The 26,329-nt window shown below is 33.3% G+C and overlaps 1 protein-coding gene across 1 annotated transcript in view; it reads left to right on the plus strand.

Annotated features, from left to right (window-relative positions):
* The window catches only part of PHYHIPL (phytanoyl-CoA 2-hydroxylase interacting protein like), an 89,621-nt gene that overhangs the window by 56,842 nt on the left and 6,450 nt on the right, over positions 1-26,329 (plus strand). Inside the window, exons 2-4 of the mRNA XM_047760436.1 lie at positions 12,112-12,308; positions 14,306-14,480; positions 18,253-18,370. Coding sequence (XP_047616392.1) covers positions 12,112-12,308; positions 14,306-14,480; positions 18,253-18,370 — 490 coding nt within the window. The remainder of the gene's footprint in view (positions 1-12,111; positions 12,309-14,305; positions 14,481-18,252; positions 18,371-26,329) is intronic.

The following is a 26,329-nucleotide window of genomic DNA, read 5'->3' on the forward strand; positions in this document are numbered from 1 at the left end:
CCTTCTTGTAATGGTGGGCATTAGCACTGAGCCACAGCTCTTAGCCTGTGGCAGTCTGCCCCTCCTGCTCTAACCCTTCCCAACAATAATACTTTGCTCCTCCTGTGGGCGTAGATCTTCTCCCAGGTTCCCTCTGCCATGGCGTTTCACTCCCCAGCCCATAGCACACCACTCCCCTATCTGTGTCACATTGCTCCTTAGCCTCTCAGGGTGTGCCCACACAGCCAACCCTAGTCCTCTCCACAGAACTGACCTCTGGAACCTGAATCTCAGCACCCAGCCCCCACCCAAGCATCTCAGGCTGTGGTGTCCAGGGAGGTGGTGCAGGTGATCTGTCCGGCTCTCACTATACTTTGCCATCCTCAGTCCAGCTACTGCGCTTTTCTCAGGGACTTTGAGGTCCCTCTGTCTCAGCTGATCTCCCCATCAGTTAGGTGAATTCCCAGGGTGTGGGTTTCTTTTCTCTTTTACAGCTCCCTCTCAGGAATGCTTGTCCCATCCTGATTCTTTTTTTTTCTTTCTGTCTCTTTTTGTCTTTTGTTCTACCCTGTTATGTCAAGAGTTTCTTGTCCTTTTTGGAGGTTTAAGTTCGTCTGCCAGCTTTCAGTAGATGTTCTATGCAAATCATTTTACATATAAATATGTTATTTTGACGTGTTTGTGGGAGAAGTTGAGCGTGATGTCTTACTCCTCTGCCATCTTGATCCCGCCCCTCAATTGCTTAATTTTATCAACATTATTTTGTACTAATTTAAAACATAAGTTGGGTTCTTGTTTTTCTTAAGATTCTTGCCACAAAGGCACTTAAGCATGTGTATTCCTTTGCTGAAAATGTCCCAGAGAAACTACACTGATTTGGGTGAAAAGCAATCCAGTAGCTTAGACGCCCTCCAAGTCTGACAGCCAAAGATAGAGGCTCTCTTCTGCCAGTGTCAATTTTTTTTATAATCAATGGCTGGTGCTCAGTGGGATTGGATTGAACCTGCAGTTTTCAATCACCATGAAGAAACAAAGTGAAAGTTAAAATTATTGACTTGCCTTTTGCCCACCTGTGAGATCTGTTCATGGGTTCTATTACTTTTCTTAACTGTATCCTATTTCATGTTTCCCTTCCTGGATCATCTGGTAGTTCATTATTGACTCTTCCTCTTTTTCTTCTTTTGAATGTTACCTCAGTATGAAAGCTATGCAAGCCTATACTTAACTCTTGTATAGTGTAACATAATCCGTACCTTCTATCAAGCCTCAGTCCTATGTTTTTGTTTTTGTCTTTTGTCCTTTCAGGGCTGGGCATATGGAGGTACTCAGGCTAGGGGTCTAATTGGAACTGTTGGTGCTAGCCACAGCAATGCCAGCTCCAAGCCACATCTGTGACCTACACCACAGCTCACAGCAACACCGGATCCTTAACCCACTGAGCGAGGCCAGGAATTGAACCTGCAACCTCATGGTTCCTAGTTGGATTCATTTCCTCTGTGCCACGAGAGGACCCCAGTCCTACGTTCTATTTTCTATTTTAATTCCTAAGGAATAGTTATCCTCAGTTCCTATCCTCCTTTAATTCTAGAGTTTGGATATCCAGAATTTTAATTATCTTAAAGCTGAAAAGCACATGTCCAGGTGGATGGGATACCACTAAGTAATGAATGAATGAACAAAGATAGTCCATACACATGCAAGTTGAATTAAAGCAGGATATAACTATTTCAAAGTATAATTAATATATTTCCCTTAAGATGAAAATGGTCAAGTTGTAAATGTCCAATGAAGATATAACTAAGCACAAACACACACACATGCACACAATGAGACCTCAAAATACAGGAAGAAAAAAGGAGAAATTAGCTAAAACAATGGAAGTGTAGAAGGACCATTAACTGGGAAAAAATAAAGAAATAAGTTTGGGATGAATCTGAGTGTTTTTCCTTTTATGGATCATGCTTTTGATCTAGGTTGAAGAACTTTTTGTTTAGTCTAAGTTCCAAAGAATTTCTTCTTTTTTTTTCCCCCTAAAAGTTTAATAGTTTTTATGTTTTACATTTAAGTTTTTAATTCAATTTTGAGCTAATTTTTATGTAAGATGCATGTTTTAGGTCGAGGTTCATTTTTTGCTTTTTTAATATAAAATAAGATTTCAGTTTTTGCCATCAAAATGGACATTTAAATACTAATAAATGGAATTGAGAAAGATGAAAAAATATGCACTCTAAAATTGTAGACAGGAATACAAAATGATGAAAAGAAATGTGATTCAACATTTGCAGTTCATGGGATTTATCCAAAGATAAATAATCCTAGATATGCCCAAAAATCTACATAGATTGGTGTTGACTGAAGTGTTATCACAGGAAAACACTGGAAACAATCAATCTGCATATCCAATATGATGACTGTTTAATAGAGTAGAATATACCAAGATTAGAATTCTATGTATTCATAAGAAATTGTTCACAATATAACAAGTAAAAAGAGGCTCTAAAACAATATGCTATAGTATGTTAATGGTATAGAGATTATAGATGATTTTTACCTTCTTCTTTGTGTTTTTCCCTGAAATTTCTATTAATCAATGTTACTGCTAAGATTATTTTTATTCTGGGTGTTTATTGTGACAGAGAATAGTTTCAGGTTTTGATGTGATTACTGAGCTTTATTGTTGTCATAATTAGTTTTTCTTCATGACTTTAAAATTATTGCAGCATTTTAAATTTATTTTTATGAAGAGAAATGTATTTTTATCCCAGAAGAGTATATTTCTGATTTTATAATGAGAATTATTAACATGTGCATTTATTTAAATGTATGCATATATACACATATAATCTTAATTATACAGTCTTCCTATTTATACTATGGTAGCCCAATTTTTCATCACTAAAATTTTAGGAAGGAAAAAAAGACATGTATAATATGAGGAAATTTCTTCTGATTGCTGTATTTAAGAGAAGTGAACCTAACACTTGCAATTTTTTCTTAGAAGGACAACCCAAGGCTTAATTTTAAAACTACCTCTTTAAACAATTCTTTCTCTTACTTTATTCAAGTTAAGTCTTTTATGCTCTTTGAACTATAGTAACTAAGATTTTAGATTGGCTACTCTTACAGCACCCTAGGGAAGATAATATGAGAAGGAAAAATGACTCCTTTTTATAAAACTTATGGGGCCAAGGGACAATGGTGTAAAAAGTTTGCTAAAAACATAGAGGTCCTGGAGTTCCTGTCATGGCTCAGTGGTTAACGAATTCGACTAAGAACCATGAGGTTGCGGGTTCGATCCCTTGCCTTGCTGAGTGGGTTAAGGATCCAGTGTTGCTGTGAGCTGTGGTGTAGGTTGCAGACGTGGCTTGGATCCCGAGTTGCTGTGGCTCTGGCATAGGCTGGCGGCTACAGCTCCGATTAGACCCCTAGCCTGGGAACCTCCATATGCCCCAGGAGCGGCCCAAGAAAATGACAAAAAGCCAAAAAGAAACAAAACAAAACAAAACAAAAAACCCATAGAGGTCCTCTATTTATTGAGACATATTCTGTTGCATTGTTTGTCAGAGTACATCTGTTTATTAGGTGATTTTTTAAATTATTATTCAAGATAAAACTATTTCTGGATTAATCAAATTGAGGGATATACTTCATGAGGTAAGCTTGATAACCAAGTAATATTTTTCTTTGAAATACCTTTCAAAAAGATAAACATAAAGAAGACATCTCAGATTGTAAGGAATTTAGCTAAGGCCTTTGAAAGGTAAATAATTTAAATCTCCATACAAAGCTATTAAAAGAAAAAGTATTGTATCATTATATGTGTATGTATTATATATTCAAACAGATGAATGCACATACATACATATAATGAGACAAAAAGATTATATTGCATTATGTCTATTATGAATATGGCCATAAAAATCAAGGAATAAAGATTATAATGAGTAATGTTTGTTTAGAATAGCTTTACTAATTCTTGAGAGGAAAGGGGGAAATATACAAACTTGAAGAATCTTTCTTATAAAATGGATAATTTATGGAATGTACTGACAGTATTTTACTGATATATATATATAAATAAATTCATAATGTTGAATTAATACTTGTTTTTATATGCATAGATTGAAATAAGTGATACTGAAGTAGATGTGATGTAGGTTTATTATCCTTTTGTACATCTGAAAGGTTTTACTGAGTTTAGGTGCTTTTCAGTGTTTGTTGTGTATACTTCTTAATATCTTCTAAAATAGATGGAATTAGACCAAATACTCATGGATATATGAAGATTACGTTCTTAGTATAATTGAAGGGCACATTTGAAGTAACTATGAGTCTGATATATTTCAGTGAAATTTTATCTTTAGTTCTGTACCTGTTGAACTCCATGTAAATTAACCATTAGCTTTTCCCTTAGAAGTAATTCCTCAACTTTGTTGACAGCTTTTCTAGTGTTGTTAAGCATTCTCACTCAGTGTATTCTTCCTATACCATGTGCTGAAATAACTAAAATGAAAATACACTGTTTCTTGATGCTTTTTTATGTTGCCTCCATTTGGAATGTCATGTCCTCAATTTTTTCACTATTGTCTTCATTTTTTGAAATTCTGCTTCTCCCACTGCCTTGTGATTAGAGTTAATAATGCTGTGTTATATACTTCAGAGTTGCTAAGAAAATAGATCTTAAATGTTCTCATCACAGAAAGGAAATGATATTTATGGGATATGATGAAGATATTAGTTAACTCTGTGTGGTAATCATATTGCAGTAGATAAATTATATTGACATATGTATCATATCAAAACAGTTGTACACCTGAAACTTATGCAATGTTACATGTCAATTATATCTCAATAAAAGAATTTTAACTTCTTAAGGAAGAGTGTCACATATTTTCTGGAGTACTTCTTTAACTCCCTTAATGTCTTTCAGTTAGATTATTTACATCATAACTTTGAATATGATATTATCCACATTCTTCTCCATTTTATATTCTTGAGGTAGGAATTAATTTATATATCTTTGCATCTCTTCTGTTGCATACTCTTGTTATATAAGTAATTTGTACTTAATAGAAGTTTTAATAAGTAAAAAAATAAATATAAAGGGACACATAATCAAGTAGCAGAATGATAAGCATCCTCAACGAGCTTTAGAAATCTGAGTGATTTGTTAAAGTCAATGTGAGAAGCCACTTAGTTCAATCCATGCTAAAAATAAAGTGAAAAATCATCCAAAGAAGAGACCTAATTTTAAAATCTTCCTTTCAGGAAGTTTTATTAAAATTAAAAATACAAAAAAAAATTGCTTTCCAATGATTAAGCTTAGCACAAGATAAAAATAAGTGAATGAATCTGATTTCTAAGTAACTGAATTTGAAAAATGATTCAGATTCACCAAAGTCTAACTCTCCCATTTCAGATATTATGTAGAGAGTAACAACAAAAATACAATGACCTAAATCCCATACCTTCATAATAACTTTTAAAACTGAGAATATATAATTTTCAAATTACGTCCTACTTAAAAAAAAAATTTGTACAACCATTTCTCAAACTTCTGTCCAAAGTCCATTCCTAGAGTAAGTGGAAAGAGAAGAAAAGGTCCGGGGAAGCTTCAGGAATGAGAAAAGAGGAGAATGGAAAGTTTAAGATTGAATAATTGGAGAATCTTAGGGAAGAATACCAGAGCCCTTAGTAGTATTCTTGCACCTTTTCTGAAGTCTAAAATTGTATTAAAAATACTGTCGAAAATTAAAAGGTGAATGAATAGGTGGTAAATAGATGAAGAAAAATGGAAAAATATCAGTAATTGTTGAAGCTGGGTGATAGCTACATGGGAATTCATTATAGTATTTTCTATATTTGATGTATTTTTGTAAACTTCCATAATAAAATGACTTTTAACAAGGAATGAATTCACAGTGGTCTTTTCATTGATAATATAAATTTGCTTCCACATTAAATACTCTTGCTTTTAAGGCATTTAAGATGTGGTCATGTTGAAATAAATTAAAGAAGACCTAAATAAATGGCAAGATGTTTAATATTTATGGATCACAAGACAGTATCATTACAGTTTGAATGACAACATCACTCAAATTGACCCATAAGTTTAACTCAATCTCTATCAAAATTTCACCTGACTTCTTTGCAGAAAGTGCAGATCCCTGCAACTTTCCCAAACTCAAGATAATATATAGAAATTGATTGTATTTCTATATAGTCTAACAATGAAAGTTCAGTAAGAGAAATCAGAGAAACTATCCCATTTACCAGGGCATCAAAAGGAATAAAATACCTACGAATAAACCTATCTAAAGAAATGAAAGACCTATACTGCAAAAACTGTATGACAAGAAAAAAATAAAAAATGACACAAACAGATGGAAAGATTTACCATGCTCTTGGATTGGAAGAATCAATATTGTCAAAATGACTTTACTACTCAGGGCAATCTACAGATTCATTGCAATCCCTATCACATTACTAAGGACATTCTTCACAGAACTGGAACAGAATATTTTGAAATTTTTGTGGAAACACAAAAGACCCTGAATACCTAAAACAATATTGAAAAAGAAAAATGGAAATGGAGGAATCAGGCTCCCTGACTTCAGACAATATTACAAAGCTACAGTTATCAAAACAATATGGCACAAAAACCCCAAATCTGTATCAATGGAACAGGATAGAAAGCCCAGAAATAAATCCAAGCACCTATGGTCAATCCATCTATGACAAAGGAGGCAAGAACATACAGTGGAAAAAGGATAGTCTCTTCAATAAGTGGCGCTGGGAAAACTGGAAAACTACATGTGAAAGAATAAAAATAGAACACACACTCTAACACCAGAAACAAAGATAAACTCAAAATGGATTAAAGACCTAAATATAAGGCTCTGTACTACAAAATTCCTAGAGAAAACAGGCAGAATGCTCTTTGACATAAATCACAGCAACATCTTATTTGATCCACCTCCTAGAATAAGATCAATAAAAACAAAAATAAATCAATGAGACCTAATAAAACTGAAAAACTTTTGCACAGCAAAAGAAACCATTGTAAAAATGAAAAGACAACCCACAAAATGGGAGAAGACCTTTGCAAATGGTGCAGCAGACAAAGGGCTAATGTCCAAAATATATAAACAACTCATACAAATCAACAACAAAAAATAAACAACCCAATTAAAAAATGAGCAGAAGACCTAAATATATATTTCTCCAAAGAAGACATATAGATGTCCAATAGACATGAAAAAATGTTTAACATCACTAATTATTAGAGAAATGTAAATCAAAACTGCAGTAAGATATCACCTCACACTGGTCAGAATGGCCACCATTAACAAATCAACAAATAACAAATGCTGGAGAGAATGTGGAGAAAAGAGGACCATCCTTCACTGTTGGTGGGGATGTAAATTGGTACAACCACTATGGAAATAGTATGGAGGTTTCTCAGAAAACTAAATATAAAACTACCATATGATCCAGCAGTCCCACTCTTGGGTATATGTCTGGACAAAACTTTTATTCAGAAAGATATATGCATCCCTGTGTTCATAGAAGCATTTTTCCCAATAGCCAAGACATGAGAAACAACTTAAATGTCCATCCTCAGATGAATGGATTATGGATGTGATATGTATACACAATGAAATACTACTTAGCCAGAAAAAGGACAGACTAATTCCGTTTTCAGCAACATGAATGGAACTGAAAGTTCTCATATCCAGTGTAGTAAGTCAGAAAGAGAAAGAGAAATACCATATGATATCACTTATTTGTGGAATCTAAAATATGGTACAGATGATCTGATCCACAAAACAGAAACAGATCATGGACATGGACTTGCGGTTGCCAGTGGGGAGGGAATGGGATAGATGGGGAATTTGGGGTTTGTGGCTGCAAACTGTAACACTTTGAATGGATTGGCGAGAGGTTTTACTGTACAGCACAGGGAATCATGTATGATTGGATCACCTTGGTGTACAACAGAAATTGAAGAAACATTGTAAATACTTTAATTTTAAAAATTAACAAAAAATTGCCAATCCCAAAATTCATGTAGAAAATCAAGGGACCCAGAATAGTCAAAATAATCTTGAAAAAAAGGACACACACTTCTCAATTTCAAAATATACTACAATGCTGCTATAGTAGTCAAGACCATGTGATAAATGTAATACGGATAAAGACATAGATCAATGGAATAGAATTGAGAGTCTAGAAATAAATATTAAGATAACCAGTTGATTTTTGACAAGGGTGCCAAGGTAATTAAATAAGCAAAAGATGATCTTTTAAAATAATTGTTGGTAGGACAACTGCACATCCACATGAAAAACAATGAACCTGGACCTCTACTTCACACTTTATATAAAAATAAGAATGAATGCAAAACTTAAATGTTAGTATTAAAACTATATTATCTCTTAGAAGAAAAAACAGATGTAATCTTTGTGACCTTTAATTAGGCAATGGTCTCTTAGATATGACACCAAAAGTACAGGATAAATAATAGGAAATGTGGATGTGGAAAAACTGGTACCCATATACACTGCTATTGAGATGTAAAATGATGTAACCACTTTGGAAAACAGTTTGGCAGTTCCTCAGCAAGTTAAACATAAAGTTACCATATGTACCAGCAATTCCACTCTTGGGCATATACTCAAATGAAGAGAAAGCTTAAGTTCTCACAAAAACTTATACATGAATGTTCATAGCAACATTATCTGTAATAGCCAAAAAGTAGGAACAAACCAAACATTCATCAACTGATAAGTAAATAAACAAAAACTGGTGTATCTATACAATGAAATATTATTCAGCAATAAAAAAATAAGGTATTTATACAACATGGATAAACCTTGAAAACGTTGTATTAAGTGAAAGAAGCCAGTCATGAAGGACTGCATATTATATGATACCATTTAAATGAAATGTCCAGTATAGGCAATTCTAGAGACAGGAAATAGATTAGTAGTTGCCTAGGGCTAAGGGGACATGAAGAGATTGGGTTTGGGGAGTGATAGCTAAGGTGTATGGGGTTTCTCTTTGGTGTAAATAAAAATGTTCTGTAATTGTGGGGATGGATGCTCAACTCTGAATCCATTGAGAGCCATTGAATTGTACACTCTAAATGAATGGTTGTATGGTATGTGGATTATATTTCAATAAATTTATTTTTTAAAAATATCTTTTTTTGGAGTTCCCGTCGTGGCACAGTGGTTAACGAATCCGACTAGGAACCATGAGGTTGTGGGTTCGGTCCCTGCCCTTGCTCGGTGGGTTAACGATCCGGCGTTGCCGTGAGCTGTGGTGTAGGTTGCAGACGCGGCTCGGATCCTGCGTTCCTATGGCTCTGGCATAGGCCAGTGGCTACAGCTCCGATTAGACCCCTAGCCTGGGAACCTCCATATGCCAAGGGAGCAGCCCAGAGAAATAGCAAAAAGACAAAAAAAAAAATCTTTTTTTGCAAGCCAACTTAAGTTCAGTAAGAGAAGAGCCATGCATATAAAATATATATAATCTGGCTATGTTTTGTTTGCATTTTAATAATTGCTGCTATTAGAAAAGTGCTTTTGAAATGGTTGTTCTGAAAAAGTAACTTTAATATTTTCAATGGATTAAAAGTGTCACTTATTTGTTTTCTCTTCATTATTACTAATGAGCAGTGTAGCCAGAGTTATTAGAATTATTTTGCATGTAAAATAGAGAAATGTAGCTAGAACTATCCTTAAGATGAAATCTTAACAAATAAAGGGGAGCTATATTTGAAAGTATACCTAATTGTAAAGATCTAAGATAGTATTGACTGGTTATGGAATATTAATGTCATGTGGAACACTATTGTTTACCCAGTTTTAAAGACAGAATCATTGTCTTCTGTCACCTCAAAATCTCACTTAAAAAATGATTCACACAGCTTGAGGAGGAAGCAAATTAGACTTAAAATGATAGGATTTATTTAAATAAATGCTTTTCTTATTTTTCCCCAAGTAAGAAAGCTGCATAGAGACTAATCTAGTGGTTTTGTTAAGAACTGGAACTATGAAAGTAGCTTGAAAATGAGGGTTCTTGATATAACATTTCCTTCATAGGTTTGAGTTTTATATTGTTCTGAATGGCAAAATATGAGAGGAGGAAAAGTTTCCACCTTTCAATATAAGTAACAGATTTCTAAAGTTTTAATAATTAGAAGATAAACTACATAAAACAAAGTGTCATATTCTGGAAAATAATTATTTGTAACTTTAAGGTTGAGTAAGATAACAATAGAGGAAGTTTAAATGGCAAAATATACATTTTAGATAGTGTTGATATATTAAGGTTATATTTTCATTAAATTGGATCAAATTCAAAAAGCTTTATTTTTTCTTAAAACAGTTTTTCACTCTGTTGGGAAATTATATGAGCAGTCATAATGTAATGTGATTTCTACAGAAATTTTTACAGTTAAGAGTCCAGAAAGTTTTTCATTAGTGTTGCTTATATTTTAAAGATAACTGCAATCAATAATAGTTTAAAAACGTGAGCTTTTCTTAGAACAAAAATTACTATTTGCATATTTATTGCCATTCCCAAAGCCATTAAAATATTCCACTTGGTTTCTTTCCTTCGCTTGACTTCTGAAAGGCTTTAGCAGGAAGTATTTTAGGGATTTGAGGCCAGATGGGGCTAAATTTAAAAGGTTTGGAAGCAGTTTTTCTGGGAGTTTTATAGAGTAGGGATCTGAGGAAACTGGAAGGTGAGGGAAGTACATAAGAGAAAAAAGAATTTTTAAAAGTATTGTTGAAGAAATGACAATAAAGAACTTCAGTTATTTTGAAATTAGTCACTGATTATCATCAGGTTTTCTGGCCATAACACAGCTTGGGATGAGATAACATGGGTGAAATATTTAATAAGACTGGGAATTGTCAAAAAGCTTTTTGTTTTTGTTTTTGTTTTTAATCACTGAGATGGAAGAGTGAGGGCACAAAACACAGCCTAATCTGGAAGTTGAAGCTATTGCCACGAGGTGACATTCATTGTTGTTCTTTTTAGGTTTTTTTGATTAAGATTAGGAACAGGTTATGCAGCTGATTTATTGACCTACCACTTTCGTCATATGAATAACAATTACATTTATTTATTTTTTCTTTTCTGGGGCATTAAAGTTTATGTTAGCTTGAGGGAAGGGAACTTAGGAAGGAGAAATAGAATAAAATTTGATACAGTATGGCTTTCCTACATATGAAACAACCTTGGCAAATTTATATTTTCTCCTTTTGTTCTGTCATTCATCATATTTTACCCTGTAATGTTAGCCAAAGTGGTAGCATTTTCTCCAATTGGAAATGGAGGACACAGTCTGTAAAGTAACCAAATGTCAGATGAGTTCTTTGAGAGTTTAATAATATCAATAAACATGGCAATCATTTTTCATCTTTTAAGCTTATCAATTTTTTTTTAGCGCTCAAAGTTAAATTTGTCAAGATACAGCAGATAAAAAGATTCGTAGAATAATCTATCACATAGTAGCTGTAAGAGAATGGTCTTTGATATTTTTATATGTAGTGTAAACATTAAATGCTGTTTCTATATATAAATTTCTAAAAGGAGAAAGAAGGAGCAATTTTTATAGACTGTCATTGACACCTCATAGATTTTTCTTAAAGAAACATTCCGTTTATTTGACTGGACTCACTTCACTTCATTAGCAATATTTTTGATTTCATGTAGCTTAAAACTATTGCTTTTGAGCAGAATTAATTGGTTATATAGGGAAAAATGGACTCTTGGGGCCTTTCAGACAGAACCTACCATGTAAGGCTAATCTTTCATACATTAGAAAGTTAGATCATCAGTGTTTTTGTTTTTAATTTATGTGAAAGCAAAAATTGGAAAAGTAAATTGAAAACATAGAGGTGGTAAAGACTAATTCATTTCTGCTTTTTTATTGGTAATAAGACTTTGTAATGACAGTATTACTTGTATTAACACTCACGCTACTTCATGAACAAAATGAAATCTCAGATTTAGTAATTAGATGAGGTCAGAAACATGTATGTAGTAATGGCCTTGCAAACTAGAAAAAAAAAATTATTAGTTGGAAACTATCTGTGCATTGTTTTCTTCCAGGGAACAAATCACAAGACAGTGGCATAGCAGAGATGGAAGAACTTCCTGTACCACATAACATCAAAATAAGCAATATCACATGTGACTCATTCAAGATTTCATGGGAAATGGATTCAAAATCAAAGGACCGTATTACACACTATTTCATTGACCTCAATAAGAAAGAGAACAAGAACTCCAATAAATTTAAGCACAAGGTAAAACCCTAATTCTTATATTAATTTATATCTTAAAACTTTTAAAGAAGAAATAATGTTCTATTAATTACTGAAATGATATATTTGATATTAGGAAGAATAAAAATTTGTCATTTAACAACCCTATTCCTCCAAGAAATTATATAAGAAAATGAAATGCCAGTCTACTGTTAAAATAGCTTTTTTCCAGAAAAGGTGAAATTTTGACTCTTATACAGATATAAAAATGAACATCTGTTAAAGTTTTTATTTTACTTATTAATGAGGTAAATGATTAGGTATTACAACCAATTCAAAAGGCTGATCCAACAAAAACACTTTTATGGATCAAGATCTTGAAATAAATGTATAGATGGAAGCAAAGCTGGCTTGGGTTGAGGAAGGAGCAAGAACAGGTGGAGAGGGTTGTCCTTCTGCTGGACAAAACATACTTGCATTTATGTAGACAAGAATAACTGAATTTTTATCAGTTGTGTACAAATTACGGAGTTGTAAAATAGATTCCACAGAATCAGAAGATAGCCAAAAGAGTGTGCTATAGGCAATTTGTAGTTTTCCACTGAAACACACATTTTTTCCCCTGTAATAACTGCCAAAAGAAGAACACGATGCAGCTTATAAACTTTAGGATATTTTTTAAAATACAGCTGAAAATTGCTCTATGTAGTCAATTTTATTTTATGGTTTGAGAAAAAATTAACCTTTAGGTGTTTTAAACATATAACAATTCCCTAATATTTAGTCTCCTACTTGTCTGCCTATCATGTATCTTTTCTGATATGTATCTCCTTTCAGAAGTGGCTATAGAAGTTCCCTGGTGGCCTAATGGTTAAGGATCCGGCATTGTCATTGCTGTGGCTCAGGTCACTACTGTGGCATGGGTTTGATTCCTGGCCCTGAAATTTCTGTATGCTGTGGGTGCAATTAAAAAAAAAAAAAAGCTATAAAGAGGATAATAGTTACCTGGTTTAAGAATGCTTTCTTATGTTTCAATATTTTCACTGATGATGAAAACTGATCCTTTTTTAATATTAATACTAAATTTTAACTTGGCAGATCTTTTGGAAAAATTGTCTTTTCTGGACATTATTTTACTAGATGTGTAATTATACGTAGCAGTGGTAAATGAGGCTTATATTTACAAATAAGTGTGATAGAATAAGATTTGTAAGTCATTATTTTTCCATGTTCCATCTTTAGTTATGCTTTCTGGTTTGGCTATTTTCTTTGCTGATACTTGCCTTCTTGAAGTAGCTTTGAAATATTTATCATTAAGTGAAGAGGGATCAAGATTTTATCCCCTTTCTTCATTCCATACTTAGAATACCAGATCTTTGGAAATACAATTAATATTCAACTAGTAGGTTTAATTATCATATTGAGCATTTTTTTGAAAATACCTAAACATTTCTATGACACATAGGCTTCATATTTGAATATAAGTAAAACAAATGTTAACTCAGATGTAAAACTGAATCATTTATCTTAAAAATATTCTGTCCATTCACATATAAAATATTCAGTAATGGGCTATTCTGATGAAATTATTGGGTAGTATATATTAAACAAGTATAGTATTTTAAAATATTAAATTTACTAAATATAATTTATTTCATGTTTCTGTTTGTGTTGTTTTATCATTTGGTATTAGAATGTTGCATTTTAAGGAGCATATTAAGGCATGTACAGAGAAGAATATTATACTGGAAATCAAAAAAGTGATCCCAAAACATTTATGTCATTAGCTAGCTGTATGATTTGGCCTATCTCTTGATCAGATTGGACCCTAATTTTTACATGTGGAGAATAAGAAATTGAATATAATAATTGCTAGATATCTTTAAACAGGAAACTTGTGTCATCAGCCAGAAATTTAATAAGTTCCTCAATATTGTTTACAGTTGATTCAAGTTATACTGCTAAATTAATTCATTTCCTCCTTTCATTACTTTCTTCCTTCTTTCCTACTTTCCTTCTTTCCTTCTTTCCTTTCTTAGGATGTTCCAACAAAACTCGTGGCAAAAGCTGTTCCTTTGCCGATGACTGTACGTGGACACTGGTTTTTGAGCCCAAGAACTGAGTATACAGTAGCAGTGCAGACTGCCTCAAAACAAGTCGACGGTGATTATGTTGTATCTGAATGGAGTGAAATTATAGAATTTTGCACAGCAGGTAAGAGAACTGGGTACAAATACAGAAAAAAAATATTTCATAGTTCCTGGAAAGCCAATTATAGAAAATATATTTATTTTTTGTAATTATGAAGTGATATGTATTGTGTTGGTCATTTTTGCATTCCAGTAGCATTGTGTGACAGAATAAATTGATTAGAGGGAGCTAAGGTTTTCAGCAAAAACTGGTTAATGATATTAAAGTACTTCTGTGCTACATGGACAGTTTGAGTTTTCAAAGTAAAAGCTTTGCAAATAAGAACGTATATATGTGTATTGTGACTGAGTCACTTTGCTATGTAGTAGAAGATTAACAGAACACTGTAAACCAACTATAATGGAAAAAACAAATATCATTAAAAATGTATGCAGGTTGAAAATATACGTAGTGTACTTTTTATTAAAGTGTGGATGATTTACAATGCTGTGCCAATTTCTGCTGTACAGCAAAGTGACCCAAACATACGTATATATTCTGATACTATCTTCCATCATGTTCTATCCCAAGAGATTGGATATAGTTCCCTGGGCTTTACTGCAGGACCTCCATTCTAAATGTAATAGTTTACCTCTACTAACCCCAAACTCCCAGTTCATCCATTTCCCTCCCACCTCCCCCTTGGCAACCACAAGTCTGTTCTCTGTCTGTGAGTCTGTTTCCATTTTGTAGATAGGTTCATTTGTGCCATATTTTAGATTCTACATATAAGTGATATTATATGGTATTTTTATTCCTCTTTCTGATTTACTGCACTTAGTATGAGAATCTCTAGTTGCATCCGTGTTGCTGCAAATGGCATTATTTTGTTCTTTTCTACAGCTGAGTAGTAGAGCTATCCTCAGCATATTTTGAAATTTATTTTGAGTGAGTGAGTTTTTTTCTTCCTTTTTTTTTTTTCTGTTACTTATTTTCACAAGTCTTGAAAGAAAAAAGCCAGGAACATCATTCTCTCCTTTAAGGGAGTGGAGGCAAATCTTAATGACTGTACCTGGCAAAAATGTTACTGGATTTTTCACTTAAATGCTGAAGATCTCCCTCTAAACTTGTGTGTGTGTCTTTGCTTCAGTAGAAAGCCTTTCCTAGCCATTTGGCATTGGGAATACCTGATGTGGAAAGCCCTTTGGTCTTGAACTGTACTTTAATATTCCACTGGGTTGTAAATGTTACCATTCATCTTAGGCCTTTATCTATTTGTTTATTCATTCAATCAAGAAACAATATTTATTGAGCACTTAAAAGGGGGTGAAGGGACACAAAGATATCTCTGCCTGAATATATCTGCCATCCACTCCTTTTGTCCCTTTGAATAGGGCTTTGTTTCCTCTTCTTTGTTTAGGTGATTGTTTCCTCCATAATTGTGAAGAGAGGTTGAATGTTTGTTTCAACAGAAAGGAGCTTGTAGAAGTCTTAAAACAATTTGCCTCACCTATTGCAGGTTGCTTAGCAACTTTCCACAGCTGAGGCATCCTTCAGATAAATCAGCTCTTTTTTTTCCATAGCCTCACACTTGGAATTATTTTAGACTCTCTACATGCTTAGCTACTGCTTTATCTCATTATCTTCTGTTTTTCTTAATCCCAAACTCAGTATAAAATGTCTCATGTAGATATGTAGAATGGTTGAAGTTTTAATTCTAAGTTATTGTGATTTTTAACTTCAACCCTTTTTGTTTTTTCCAATGAGGAAATTACTATGAGGAATTAGGATTGCAACATCCTTAACATATGAAAGCAAGGAAAATAGTACTCTCTGATACTGTATTTTTTCCTGAGACATCATTGCTTAAAAGGTCCACCATTTTATATATTGTTAAGAAAAAATTAAACTGCCAATTAAGCTGTGAAATTATTTTTCTATCACATTTATTGTCAGACTCAGAGATGATAAAATATGAAAAAATACATTTTAGAATAGATGAAATATGGTATACATCATATCCAGTGTTCAGTAATTAAATAGGTAATGATTTCAGTATTGTGTAAAGAATAATGTGTAAAGAATTCTCATTGATATAATTTTTATCTGTATGTGATGTGTCATATTAGAATTAATGTACCCCTCATTTTTTTCCTGAATTAAAATATTTCCTTGGAATCTACATCATGTTTAATATTTTTACACATCTCCCTATTTGCTTTTATTGCATCCTAGCAGGGAGGATTAACCTAAATAAGACCTGATATCATTTGACATTTTTTTATCACCTGCTATTTTCCATAGGACTACACCATACAGTACCGTAGTATTTGTTCATTAAAAGAGCTATAAGTTACCCACTAAAACCCCATTTGACATTAGGGAAAGGGGAAGACCTTTGGCATTTTCAGTTCAGAAATAATCTATCTAATCTAGATACACACACAAATACACTCAGTTCTATATAACTACATGAGTACATGTTTTATATCTAGGTATATAAAGAAAAATCTTATGTCTTCTTACTTTCCTTTAGAGTGATCTCTCTGTTGCTCTTTTATTCAGCTGTATTCTCTAAATCTTCTAAAGAACTTATAGGGTAGTAACTAGGAAAATGCAAGTTTTTAAACGTTCCACAGTATTTTTCTATAAACTATTTTGCATTTTTATTTCCATGAGTAACATCTCAGAGGAACTTAAGCTATTCAAACTTGTTTCAACTTATTAAAATAATTAAGAGCCTGTTTCACCTCAGCTTTATTAATAACCTTGACTCTGTAAATTTTGAGTCAATATTTTATATAAATTGTTTTTAATCTAAACATCTAATTCAAAATTTAGAGCACATGCTGTGGGCTATGCCCTATACAAAGTATTAGAAATAAAATAGAATGCACTGACTAATGGACAGAGATGAGACTTAGTTGTCTGTATATTTAGCTCTTCCCTTAGGCTGTGAATTCTTTGAGAGTAAGAAGAATATTTTTTTAATCTTTTAACCTGGTCGTATAATTTTGCATGATGCCTTGTTCCTCGTATGTTCTACTCTCAATAAATGTTTGTTGAGCCAGTGAAGCAGTGGGTATACAAACATTGCTACCATGAGTAGTTCAACTGGGCTACTTTTGTTTGGAAAGTCTTAAAATCTTTATAGACCAAAATTGTTGCCTAGATTTGAGTACAGAAGATTTGACAACAATCCTCAATTATCAAAACAAAAATTTGGTGAAAAGATCAGGTTACCTTGACAGATGCTTTAGACTTTCATGAGTCTTACATACTCCAAAACTACTAACTAGAATCCAAAGGCCGAGTCTCTAAGTTACTAGCTTCATGAACATTTGGCAAACTGTGATAAAAACCTCAGTCTCTGCAGCAATAAAATGGTCATACTTAATCTACCTTGCCAATCTCATAGATTTAAGAAGTAAATTAAAAGGAAGTTATTATTATTACGTCTTTAAATTTCATTTGCTACTGATTGCAGGCTACAGCTTCTTTTATTTGATTTATCACCTGACTGAAGGAAGGCTAGTAGGGTTCATTTTCATGACTTGGTTGTACAGAGACTGTATTCCTTGTTTAATATTTTGGTTTCGGGATGTTTAATTTCAATGTGTGAAAAAAATGCAAAGGTATTCTAAAAAGCAACCAAACAACCAATAAACTATGACAAAAATATTTTTGTAGAAAGAAAAAAATGTGGCACACAAAGGCAATGAATGTTTTCTAAGTGCAATTTCCTACTCACTAAGATGAATTTCCTAAAAGTGAATTTTTATAATCTATAATTTATTAAGCATGTATACTTAATACTTTTGATAATGTATTTTTAATAATCTGCTGTTTTTTTCAGATTATTCAAAAGTTCATCTCACACAGCTATTGGAGAAGGCTGAAGTGATTTCAGGACGAATGCTTAAATTTTCTGTTTTTTATCGTAACCAGCACAAAGAATATTTTGACTATATTCGGTAAGAATCAAAAATATATACTGATTTGCTTTACCAAGTGTCATTCCAAATTTGAGGCTCAGGTTTCCCTCGAGGCTCAGTTTTCCCTCAAATCTGCTCCTGCAAAATAGCAATTTTAGTTTTCTTCTCAAAATAGTTATTTATACTGACTTTTATTCCCAGAATCATTAAGTAGAAAAAGTCGAATCAAAGGATTTTTTTTTCCACTTGACTTAGAGTCCTTTCCATAATCATTTGTCATACCAATTCCTATCTATTTGAACGGAAGATCTTAAACCCCCAGGGTTGAGATGGATGAGCATTTCATTTGCAGGTACACATTCAACCTCTAATTCCCAATAACAGAGTGCCTTCTGTCTCATACCATCTACCAAATTTTCTCCTCCTCTTGTGGATCATTGAGTAAGAGAGAATTTTTAAAAGGGTGACTGTTTCATGAAAATTTTTAAAAGGATGAATGAGAGGAAATTTTCAGGCTTCTGCCTATGTAGAGAAATCTCTTAGCCATTATCTTGGGTTAATTATTCATGAGGAAAATCTCCTTTCTTTACTTTTGAATTTTACTGTTCAGCTATATTTCTGAGAATATATGTTTATCCCTGGAAGCAGTTTACAAGAATTCAAAAAAATTCCATGTCACAGGTAGTTTTAAGACTTACAGCGCTTTCATATTTGTAGAAAAATATTCAGGAGAATAAATAGGCAGATGTGTGTTTTAAGTGAGACTGAAGCTTTTAGCTTGATAAATGCTGTATAGGTTCTAAAGCTTTTCACAGAATTCCCTATAGTTTGTCATTTTAAAAGCCTTGATCTCACTTTAAACTCTAAAGTATTCTTGAAAAGATTGTATATGAAAAAAAAAATTTAGTAAGTTTTTGGGGTTTTTTGTTTGTTTGCTTCATGACTCTTTAGTTTTTCTTAAATCAAGATCATGATTCCAGATCTAAATAAGCTCAGAGCTGTCAAAAATGCAAAGGGAAACAGAAAGCGAGAGGTGCATTTCGGCATGTGTGTTCTTCAAATTAAGTTCTTTTCAGTATCATATATTTTTATATATTTTGATCATGAAAACTTCCTGCCTTATGTTTGAATATCCTACAAATGCAGGGTTTACTCCATAATTCTCTTTTATAGTAAATTATTTACCTTGAGTCTCTATAATTCATGGTAGATGCCATTCATATAACTTAGAGAAAATGAACTGAGAGACAGAACACAAATTATTATACCTTTCAATTGTTGAATGGGAATGATCTTATATATTCAACAAGAAAGTTATTTATTTATGTTTGATAAGCATAAAATTAGAAATAAAAAAGATCCACTGTTTCTATTTTTTAATAATAAATAAATGCATCAGTAGAATAAATAAATACATCATTGGTACTAGATCTACATTCCTGGATTATTGCCAGTGTCTTTTTAGGTGGCCACTGGAGGTCAGTATTTCTCCGATTTTTCTCTTTCCTTTGGATGGGAATTGGCCTTCTGTTCTCAGGTCCTTAGATACTCTAGACTTTGCTCTATCTACTTTCAAAAATTCTTGCAAGAAGTAAAAAGTTAAAGACAAGAATCATGGAAAGTGGAAAAGTTATTGTATATATTGTATGATTGATTCCAACATACTAGCATAAAAGATGTATTTACTAACAAGGAAATTTACCTTTGTTGGCTTTTCCATGATAGTTATAATAAAATCCACCCATGTGAATTGTATTTTGATGCAGTTTATATACATATACTGAAGTATATATACATAATAAATATACTTGCCAAGGCATGGGTATAATTTTTCAACATTGCTTTTTTAAAAGGCTGTATTAACTGAAGATGCATTTGCATCAGTGGATCATGATTTCATTTTCATGTAATGCAGTCTAATTAGGGCACACTTTACCAGAATTAATTTTAAAATGTCATCTTGTTATTCACAATACTTAAGAAGAAAGGAACTTTTGACTTTCCTGACTCACTTTCTAAATAATTATGAATTATGAAGAAGCCCTGGATAAATTCTGACTCAGTCCATATGATCTCTTCTTCTAGAAATGAATTCTTAAATTAATGTTGCTTTACTTTACCACAGATCAGAATACCACTTTCCTCTCTCTTACTCCTTCAAGTTCACTAAGTAGACGAATTGTCCTTAAAATACCTTTCTGTATCTGAAAGTTTTCTCTTCAGGAATCCACTGAGATTGGTAGACATGTGTAGTCTAGTACTTTTTGGTTGCTAGAATTTGATTGTATATTCTTAAAATTGATGTCAGTCACTGATATTAAGACATTTCTCCTAGCCTAAATTCTTGTTTATATATTTTCTGCTGTTATAATTTCATATAATTGTACTTATAGATTCATGTAGGACATGTATCATATTAATAATTGGGTTTTATTAATGAAAATGTAACAGGGTTAAGAATTTTTGATTCAGGACAAAATGGAATCAATGCATTTCTCCCTTTCTCCCACTAAGTACAGCTAAAACCCCTGGACATTATATATATAATTCATATAGATAGATAGATAGATAGATATTTCATATCTATATATATTAAACATAAGACTCTGAAAGGTGGAGAGAAGATAAACCAGTTATGGATCTTGGGACTCAAGGAACAATACAGTGATGAGCTCCTTGAATTTTCTTTTTAGCTCTGGACTAGGTGCTAGAGAAGCCATCAATTCACATCAGTACACAGGCAAAAAAAAAAAAATCTTCCCAGAAGTTTTTCTCTGTTTTCCCAAATGATCAGTTAAGAGACAGCTTTGAAGAAAGAAATGTTTTAGATAATAACTACCCTATTCCATCCAAATATCATGGGGAAAAAAATTGTGCCCCTCACCCACAGCCAAGGCCTAGTGGGGAACCTAGACTTCCACCTCCCCACTCTAAGGAATCACCATCCCTTCCTCCTTCATCCCTTGCTGAGTAGTGTCAGAGGAGGGTGAATAGGTGGGAAGTTTAGATTTATACCCCCACTAGAGGCAATGAGATGCCTATCATCCTCCCCACTGGGGTGGTGTCAGAAGAGGCCTAGTGAAAACCAGGACTTGTACCACAGCCTATGGATGATGATAAGGTTTGCTTCTGCAGTGTCAGTGAAGGCCACATAGGAAGCAGTAATGAGAAACCCCTACCTCTCCCAGCTAGACTATATTAGCAGAAGCCTAGAGGGACCCAAAACTCTCACCTCCACCCAGTACTCACACCCCTTGCCCTATGTCATTGAGGCTGATTGGAGAACCTGAACTCTCATCCCCTGACAGCAGTGAAGTGATTCCCCCACCATTTCCCCCACTGGTGTGGAGTCAGAAGAGGCCTACTAAAATACTATAAGATCTAGTCTCATAATAGCCAAAATGTACAGGATTCAACTGAAGTCTATTCATTATACCAAGAACCAGGAAAATCTTAACTTGAATGAGAAAAGATGATCAACAGACACCAACACTAAAATAATACAGATCTTGGAATTATCTGACTAGGATTTTCTAAAGCCACTATAAAAGTGAGTTTTTCAAAAAGCAACTCCAACTTGAAACAAGTGAAAACAGCAAAGAAATAGAAAATGTAAAGAACCAAATGGAAAATTTTGAACTGAAAAACACACTCTAAGGTTAAAAAAAAACCTCATGGATGTGCTCAACAACAAAATCAAGGAGATGAAAGAATCAGTGAATTTGAAGATGGAACAAAAGAAACTACCCAAACTAAATAACAGAGAGAAAATTGATTGAAAAAATAATGAGCAGAACCTTGTGGACATGTGGGACTAAAGCTAATATTGTTTCATCAGAGTCAAAAAGGAAAGGAGGATGAGGGTGGAACTGAAAAGGTATTCAAGTAAATAATAGCTCAATATTAACCAAATTTGGCAAATGACATAAACCTAAAGACTCAGGAATCTTAAGTAAACCCCAAGCAAGATAAACATGTAGAAATCCTTGCCAAGACACTTTATGAACTCCTGAAAACTGAAGACATGGAAAAAAATCCCAAAAATGGTCAAATAAAAAAGAGGCTTTATCTATAGAGGAAAAATAATTTGATAGCAGCAGCAGTAGCAACTAAATAGGTCAGAAGGAAGTGGCAGAATATGTTCAAGTTCTAAAAGAGTACAGTTAACCCAGAAGGGAAAATATCCTTTTAAGAGTGAAAGAGAATCAACCATGATCAAATGAAGGAAAAGTAAGGGAATTTATCATTAGCCTATCCACCCTAAAACAATGACTAATAGAAGTGTTTGAAACATGAAGGAAATGCTTTTTAAAAAGGGAATTTTGGAATATCAAGAAGGAAGAAAGAACAAAAGAGTGAAAATGTGGGAATCCACATCCAGGATATCATATAGCATTTATTTATTATGTCTTCTTTCTCTCCTCTAATCAGTGACAGTTTCTTGGTCTTCTCTTGAATCTGCAGTTGTAATAAGCTCCCTCTGTAGATCACAAGTGTTAGAATTTGAGATCCATTGTTGTTCCAAAGGCAAGGACAGATCCTGGTCATACCTCACTGACCCACAAACTCTTTTTTTTTAGATTGTTTTAGTTGAGGATGTTTTAATATAAAAGAAAGCACTGGATATGAACAGTAATGCAGATTACTTTATAAAGGAACTAGAAACTATAGGAAGGACCCAGGAAAATTAGAAAATCATTTGAAGAGACAAAGATGAGTTAAAGGAACTGAAGAGCAGAATGAATAATGCAGAGGAACAAATTTAGTGACTTGGAAGATAGAATAATGGAAATCATCCAAGCAGGACAGCAGACAGAAAACAAAATGAAAAAACCTGGAAGCAATATAAGAGAACTATGAGATAATATAAAGTGGGCCAATCTACACCTAATAGGGATTCCAGAAGGAGAAGAAAGAGAAAAGGGGATTGAAAATATATTTGAAGAAATTACAGTCAAAAACTTTCCAATTCTAAAGGAAACAGATATCAGGATACAGGAATCACAGAGGGCCCCAAACAAGTTGAACCCAAACAGGCCCACAATAAGACATATTAAGCACAAGTGGCAAAAGTTAAAGATAAGGAGAGGATTCTAAAGGCAGCAAGAGAAAAACAGCTAATTATAAGGGAACCCCTGTAAGGTTATCAGCAGATTTCTCTACAGAACACTATAGGCCAGAAGAGAGTGATAAAATATAGTCAAAGTTCTAAAAGGGAAAAATTTGCAGCCTAGAATGCTACCAAGGAAGAATATAATTTAAAATAGATGGAGAAATAGTTTCTCCAAAAAACAAAAATTGAAAGAGTATAGCAATACTAAACCCAATCTAAAAGAAATACTGAAAGATCTCCTCTAAATAGGAAGGATTAAGAAGATAAAGGAGGAGGAAATCACAATTGGAAAGTAATCGCTTGAGGCAGTATATAGATCTAAAAGGGAAAAAAAAAAACCTATTATAAAAGAGGAAAAACACAAGTAACAACAAAGGATAAACATGAAGATGTTAAAAAAAAGGAATTAAGATATGGAAAGTAAGAAAATCTAGACTTTTTTTAAAGAATGTGTTTGAGCCTATGTACCTATCAGGATATAGGATTTAGGAAGAGGTTAACATAATTGAAAAACAGGGCACAAATCAAAACCAAACAATACATTTACAAAAACTAAAAAGAAGAGGACACAAGCATAAAATAAAAGGAAATCATCCAAACAAAAAAAAAAGGAACAAAGGAGAAATACAGAATCAATTGGAAAATAATGTTTAAAATGTCAATAAATACATATTTACCAATAATTACCTTAAGTGTAAATGGACTGAATGTTCAGTCAACAGACATGGAGTGGCAGAGTGGATAAAAAAATAGGAGCCAACAATATGTTGCCTACAAAGAGACTCACCTTAGGGCAAATGGCACATATAAATTTAAAGTGAGAGAATGGAAAAAGATAGTTCATTCCCATGGAAAAGACAGGAAAGCAGGAGTTGCAATACTTATGTCAGACAAAGTAGACTTTAAAACAAAGGCCATAAAGAGACAAAGTAGGACACTAATTAATGATAAAAGGATCAATTCAAGAAGAGGATATTATAAATATATATGCCCTAACATAGGAGAACTCACATACATACAACAAACACTAACGGACATAAAAGGAAAAATTGATGGGAATACAATAATAGTAGAAGAATTTAACATCCCACTCATATCAATGGACAGATCCCCTAGACAGAAAATCAATAGGGCGAGATAAATCCTAAATGACACAATAAAAATGTTAGACTTGACATTTTCAGGATATTGTGTCAAAAAAATCAGAATATATATTCTTTTCAAACGCACATGGAATATTCTCAATGATTGACACATACTGGAGCATAAAACTAACCTCAACAAATTTAAGACTATAGAAATTAATTCAAGTATCTTCTCTGACCACAATGGCATTAAACTAGAAATCAACCATAGGAAAAGAAATGAGAAAAAAACTGACTACCTGGAGACTAAACAACATGCTAATAAAAAAGCAGTGGGTCAATGAGGATATCAAATAGGAAATTAAAAAAATAACTCAAGACAACCATTCAGAAAGTATGGGTTGTCACAAAAGAAGTGCTTAGAGGTCATTTCATAGCTATACAGGCCTTTCTTAAAAAAGAAAAATCTCCAATCAACAGCTTAACCACTATGAGGTACCACCTTACACCAGCCAGAATGGCCATCATCAAAAAGTCTACAAACGATAAGGGCTGGAGAAGGTGTGGAGAAAAAGGAACCCCATTACACTGTTGATGGGATTGCAAATTGGTGCAACCACTGTGGAAAACAGTATGGAGTTTCCTCAGGAAACTAAAAATACAACTACCATCTGATCCAGCAATCCCACTCCTGGGCATCTATCCAGAGAAAACCATGACTCGAAAAAGACACATGTACTCCAATGTTCATTGCAGCACTATTTACAATAGCCAAGACATGGGAACAACCTAAGTGTCCATCAACAGAGGAGTGGATCAAGAAGATGTGGCACATACACACAATGGAATATTACTCAGCCATTAAAAGAAATGAAATACCAGCATTTTTAGCAACATGGATGGGCCTAGAAATTAACATGCTAAGTAAAGTCAGTCAGACAATGAGACAACAAACATCAAATGCTTTCACTGACATGTGGAATCTGAAAAAAGGACACAGTGAACTTCTTTGCAGAACAGATACTGACTCACAGACTTTGAAAAAATTATGCTTTCCAAAGGAGACAGTTTGGGGGGTGGGAGGATGCGTTGGGGTTGTGAGATGGAAATCCTATAAAACTGGATTGTGATGATCATTGTACAACTATAAATGTAATAAATTCATTGAGTAATAAAAAAAGAAAAGAAAAAATAAAACTCATGGACATGGAGAACAGACTTGTGTTTGCCAAGGGGGAAATGTAAAGGATAGTATAGAGTAGGAGTTGGAAGTTTGCAGATGCCAACTATTGCCTTTGGAGTGGCTAAGCAATGAAATCCTGCTGTATAGCACAAGGAACTATAACTAATCACTTGTGATGGAACATGATGGAGGATAATGTGAGAGAAAGAATGTATATGTAACTGGGTCACTTTGCTATACAGCAGAAATTGATAGAAAACTGTAAATCAACTACACTGAAAACATTTTGAAAAAAGAAAGCATTGGATCACACTGAAATTGCAAGGTTTTTTTTCTTAGAGTAATGTAAAATAATAGTGTTGCATAACTGATGTTCTCCTTTTTATTGAAGTATATTGAAACCACAATGTTGTATTACATTTGTATGTATAGCAAAGTGATTACATTTCAGTTATACATATATATCTATCTTCTATTTTATATTTTCCAGTATGGTTTATTATAGATATTGAATACAGTTTCCTGTGCTATACAGTAGACTTGTTGATCTATTTTATGTATAGTAGACTATCTGCTAATCCCAAAGCCCTAATTTATCCTTGCCCCCCTCCTTTCTT

The sequence above is a fragment of the Phacochoerus africanus genome, chromosome 15 (assembly GCF_016906955.1).
Source record: "Phacochoerus africanus isolate WHEZ1 chromosome 15, ROS_Pafr_v1, whole genome shotgun sequence".
In the NCBI taxonomy this organism is placed as follows: domain Eukaryota; kingdom Metazoa; phylum Chordata; class Mammalia; order Artiodactyla; family Suidae; genus Phacochoerus; species Phacochoerus africanus.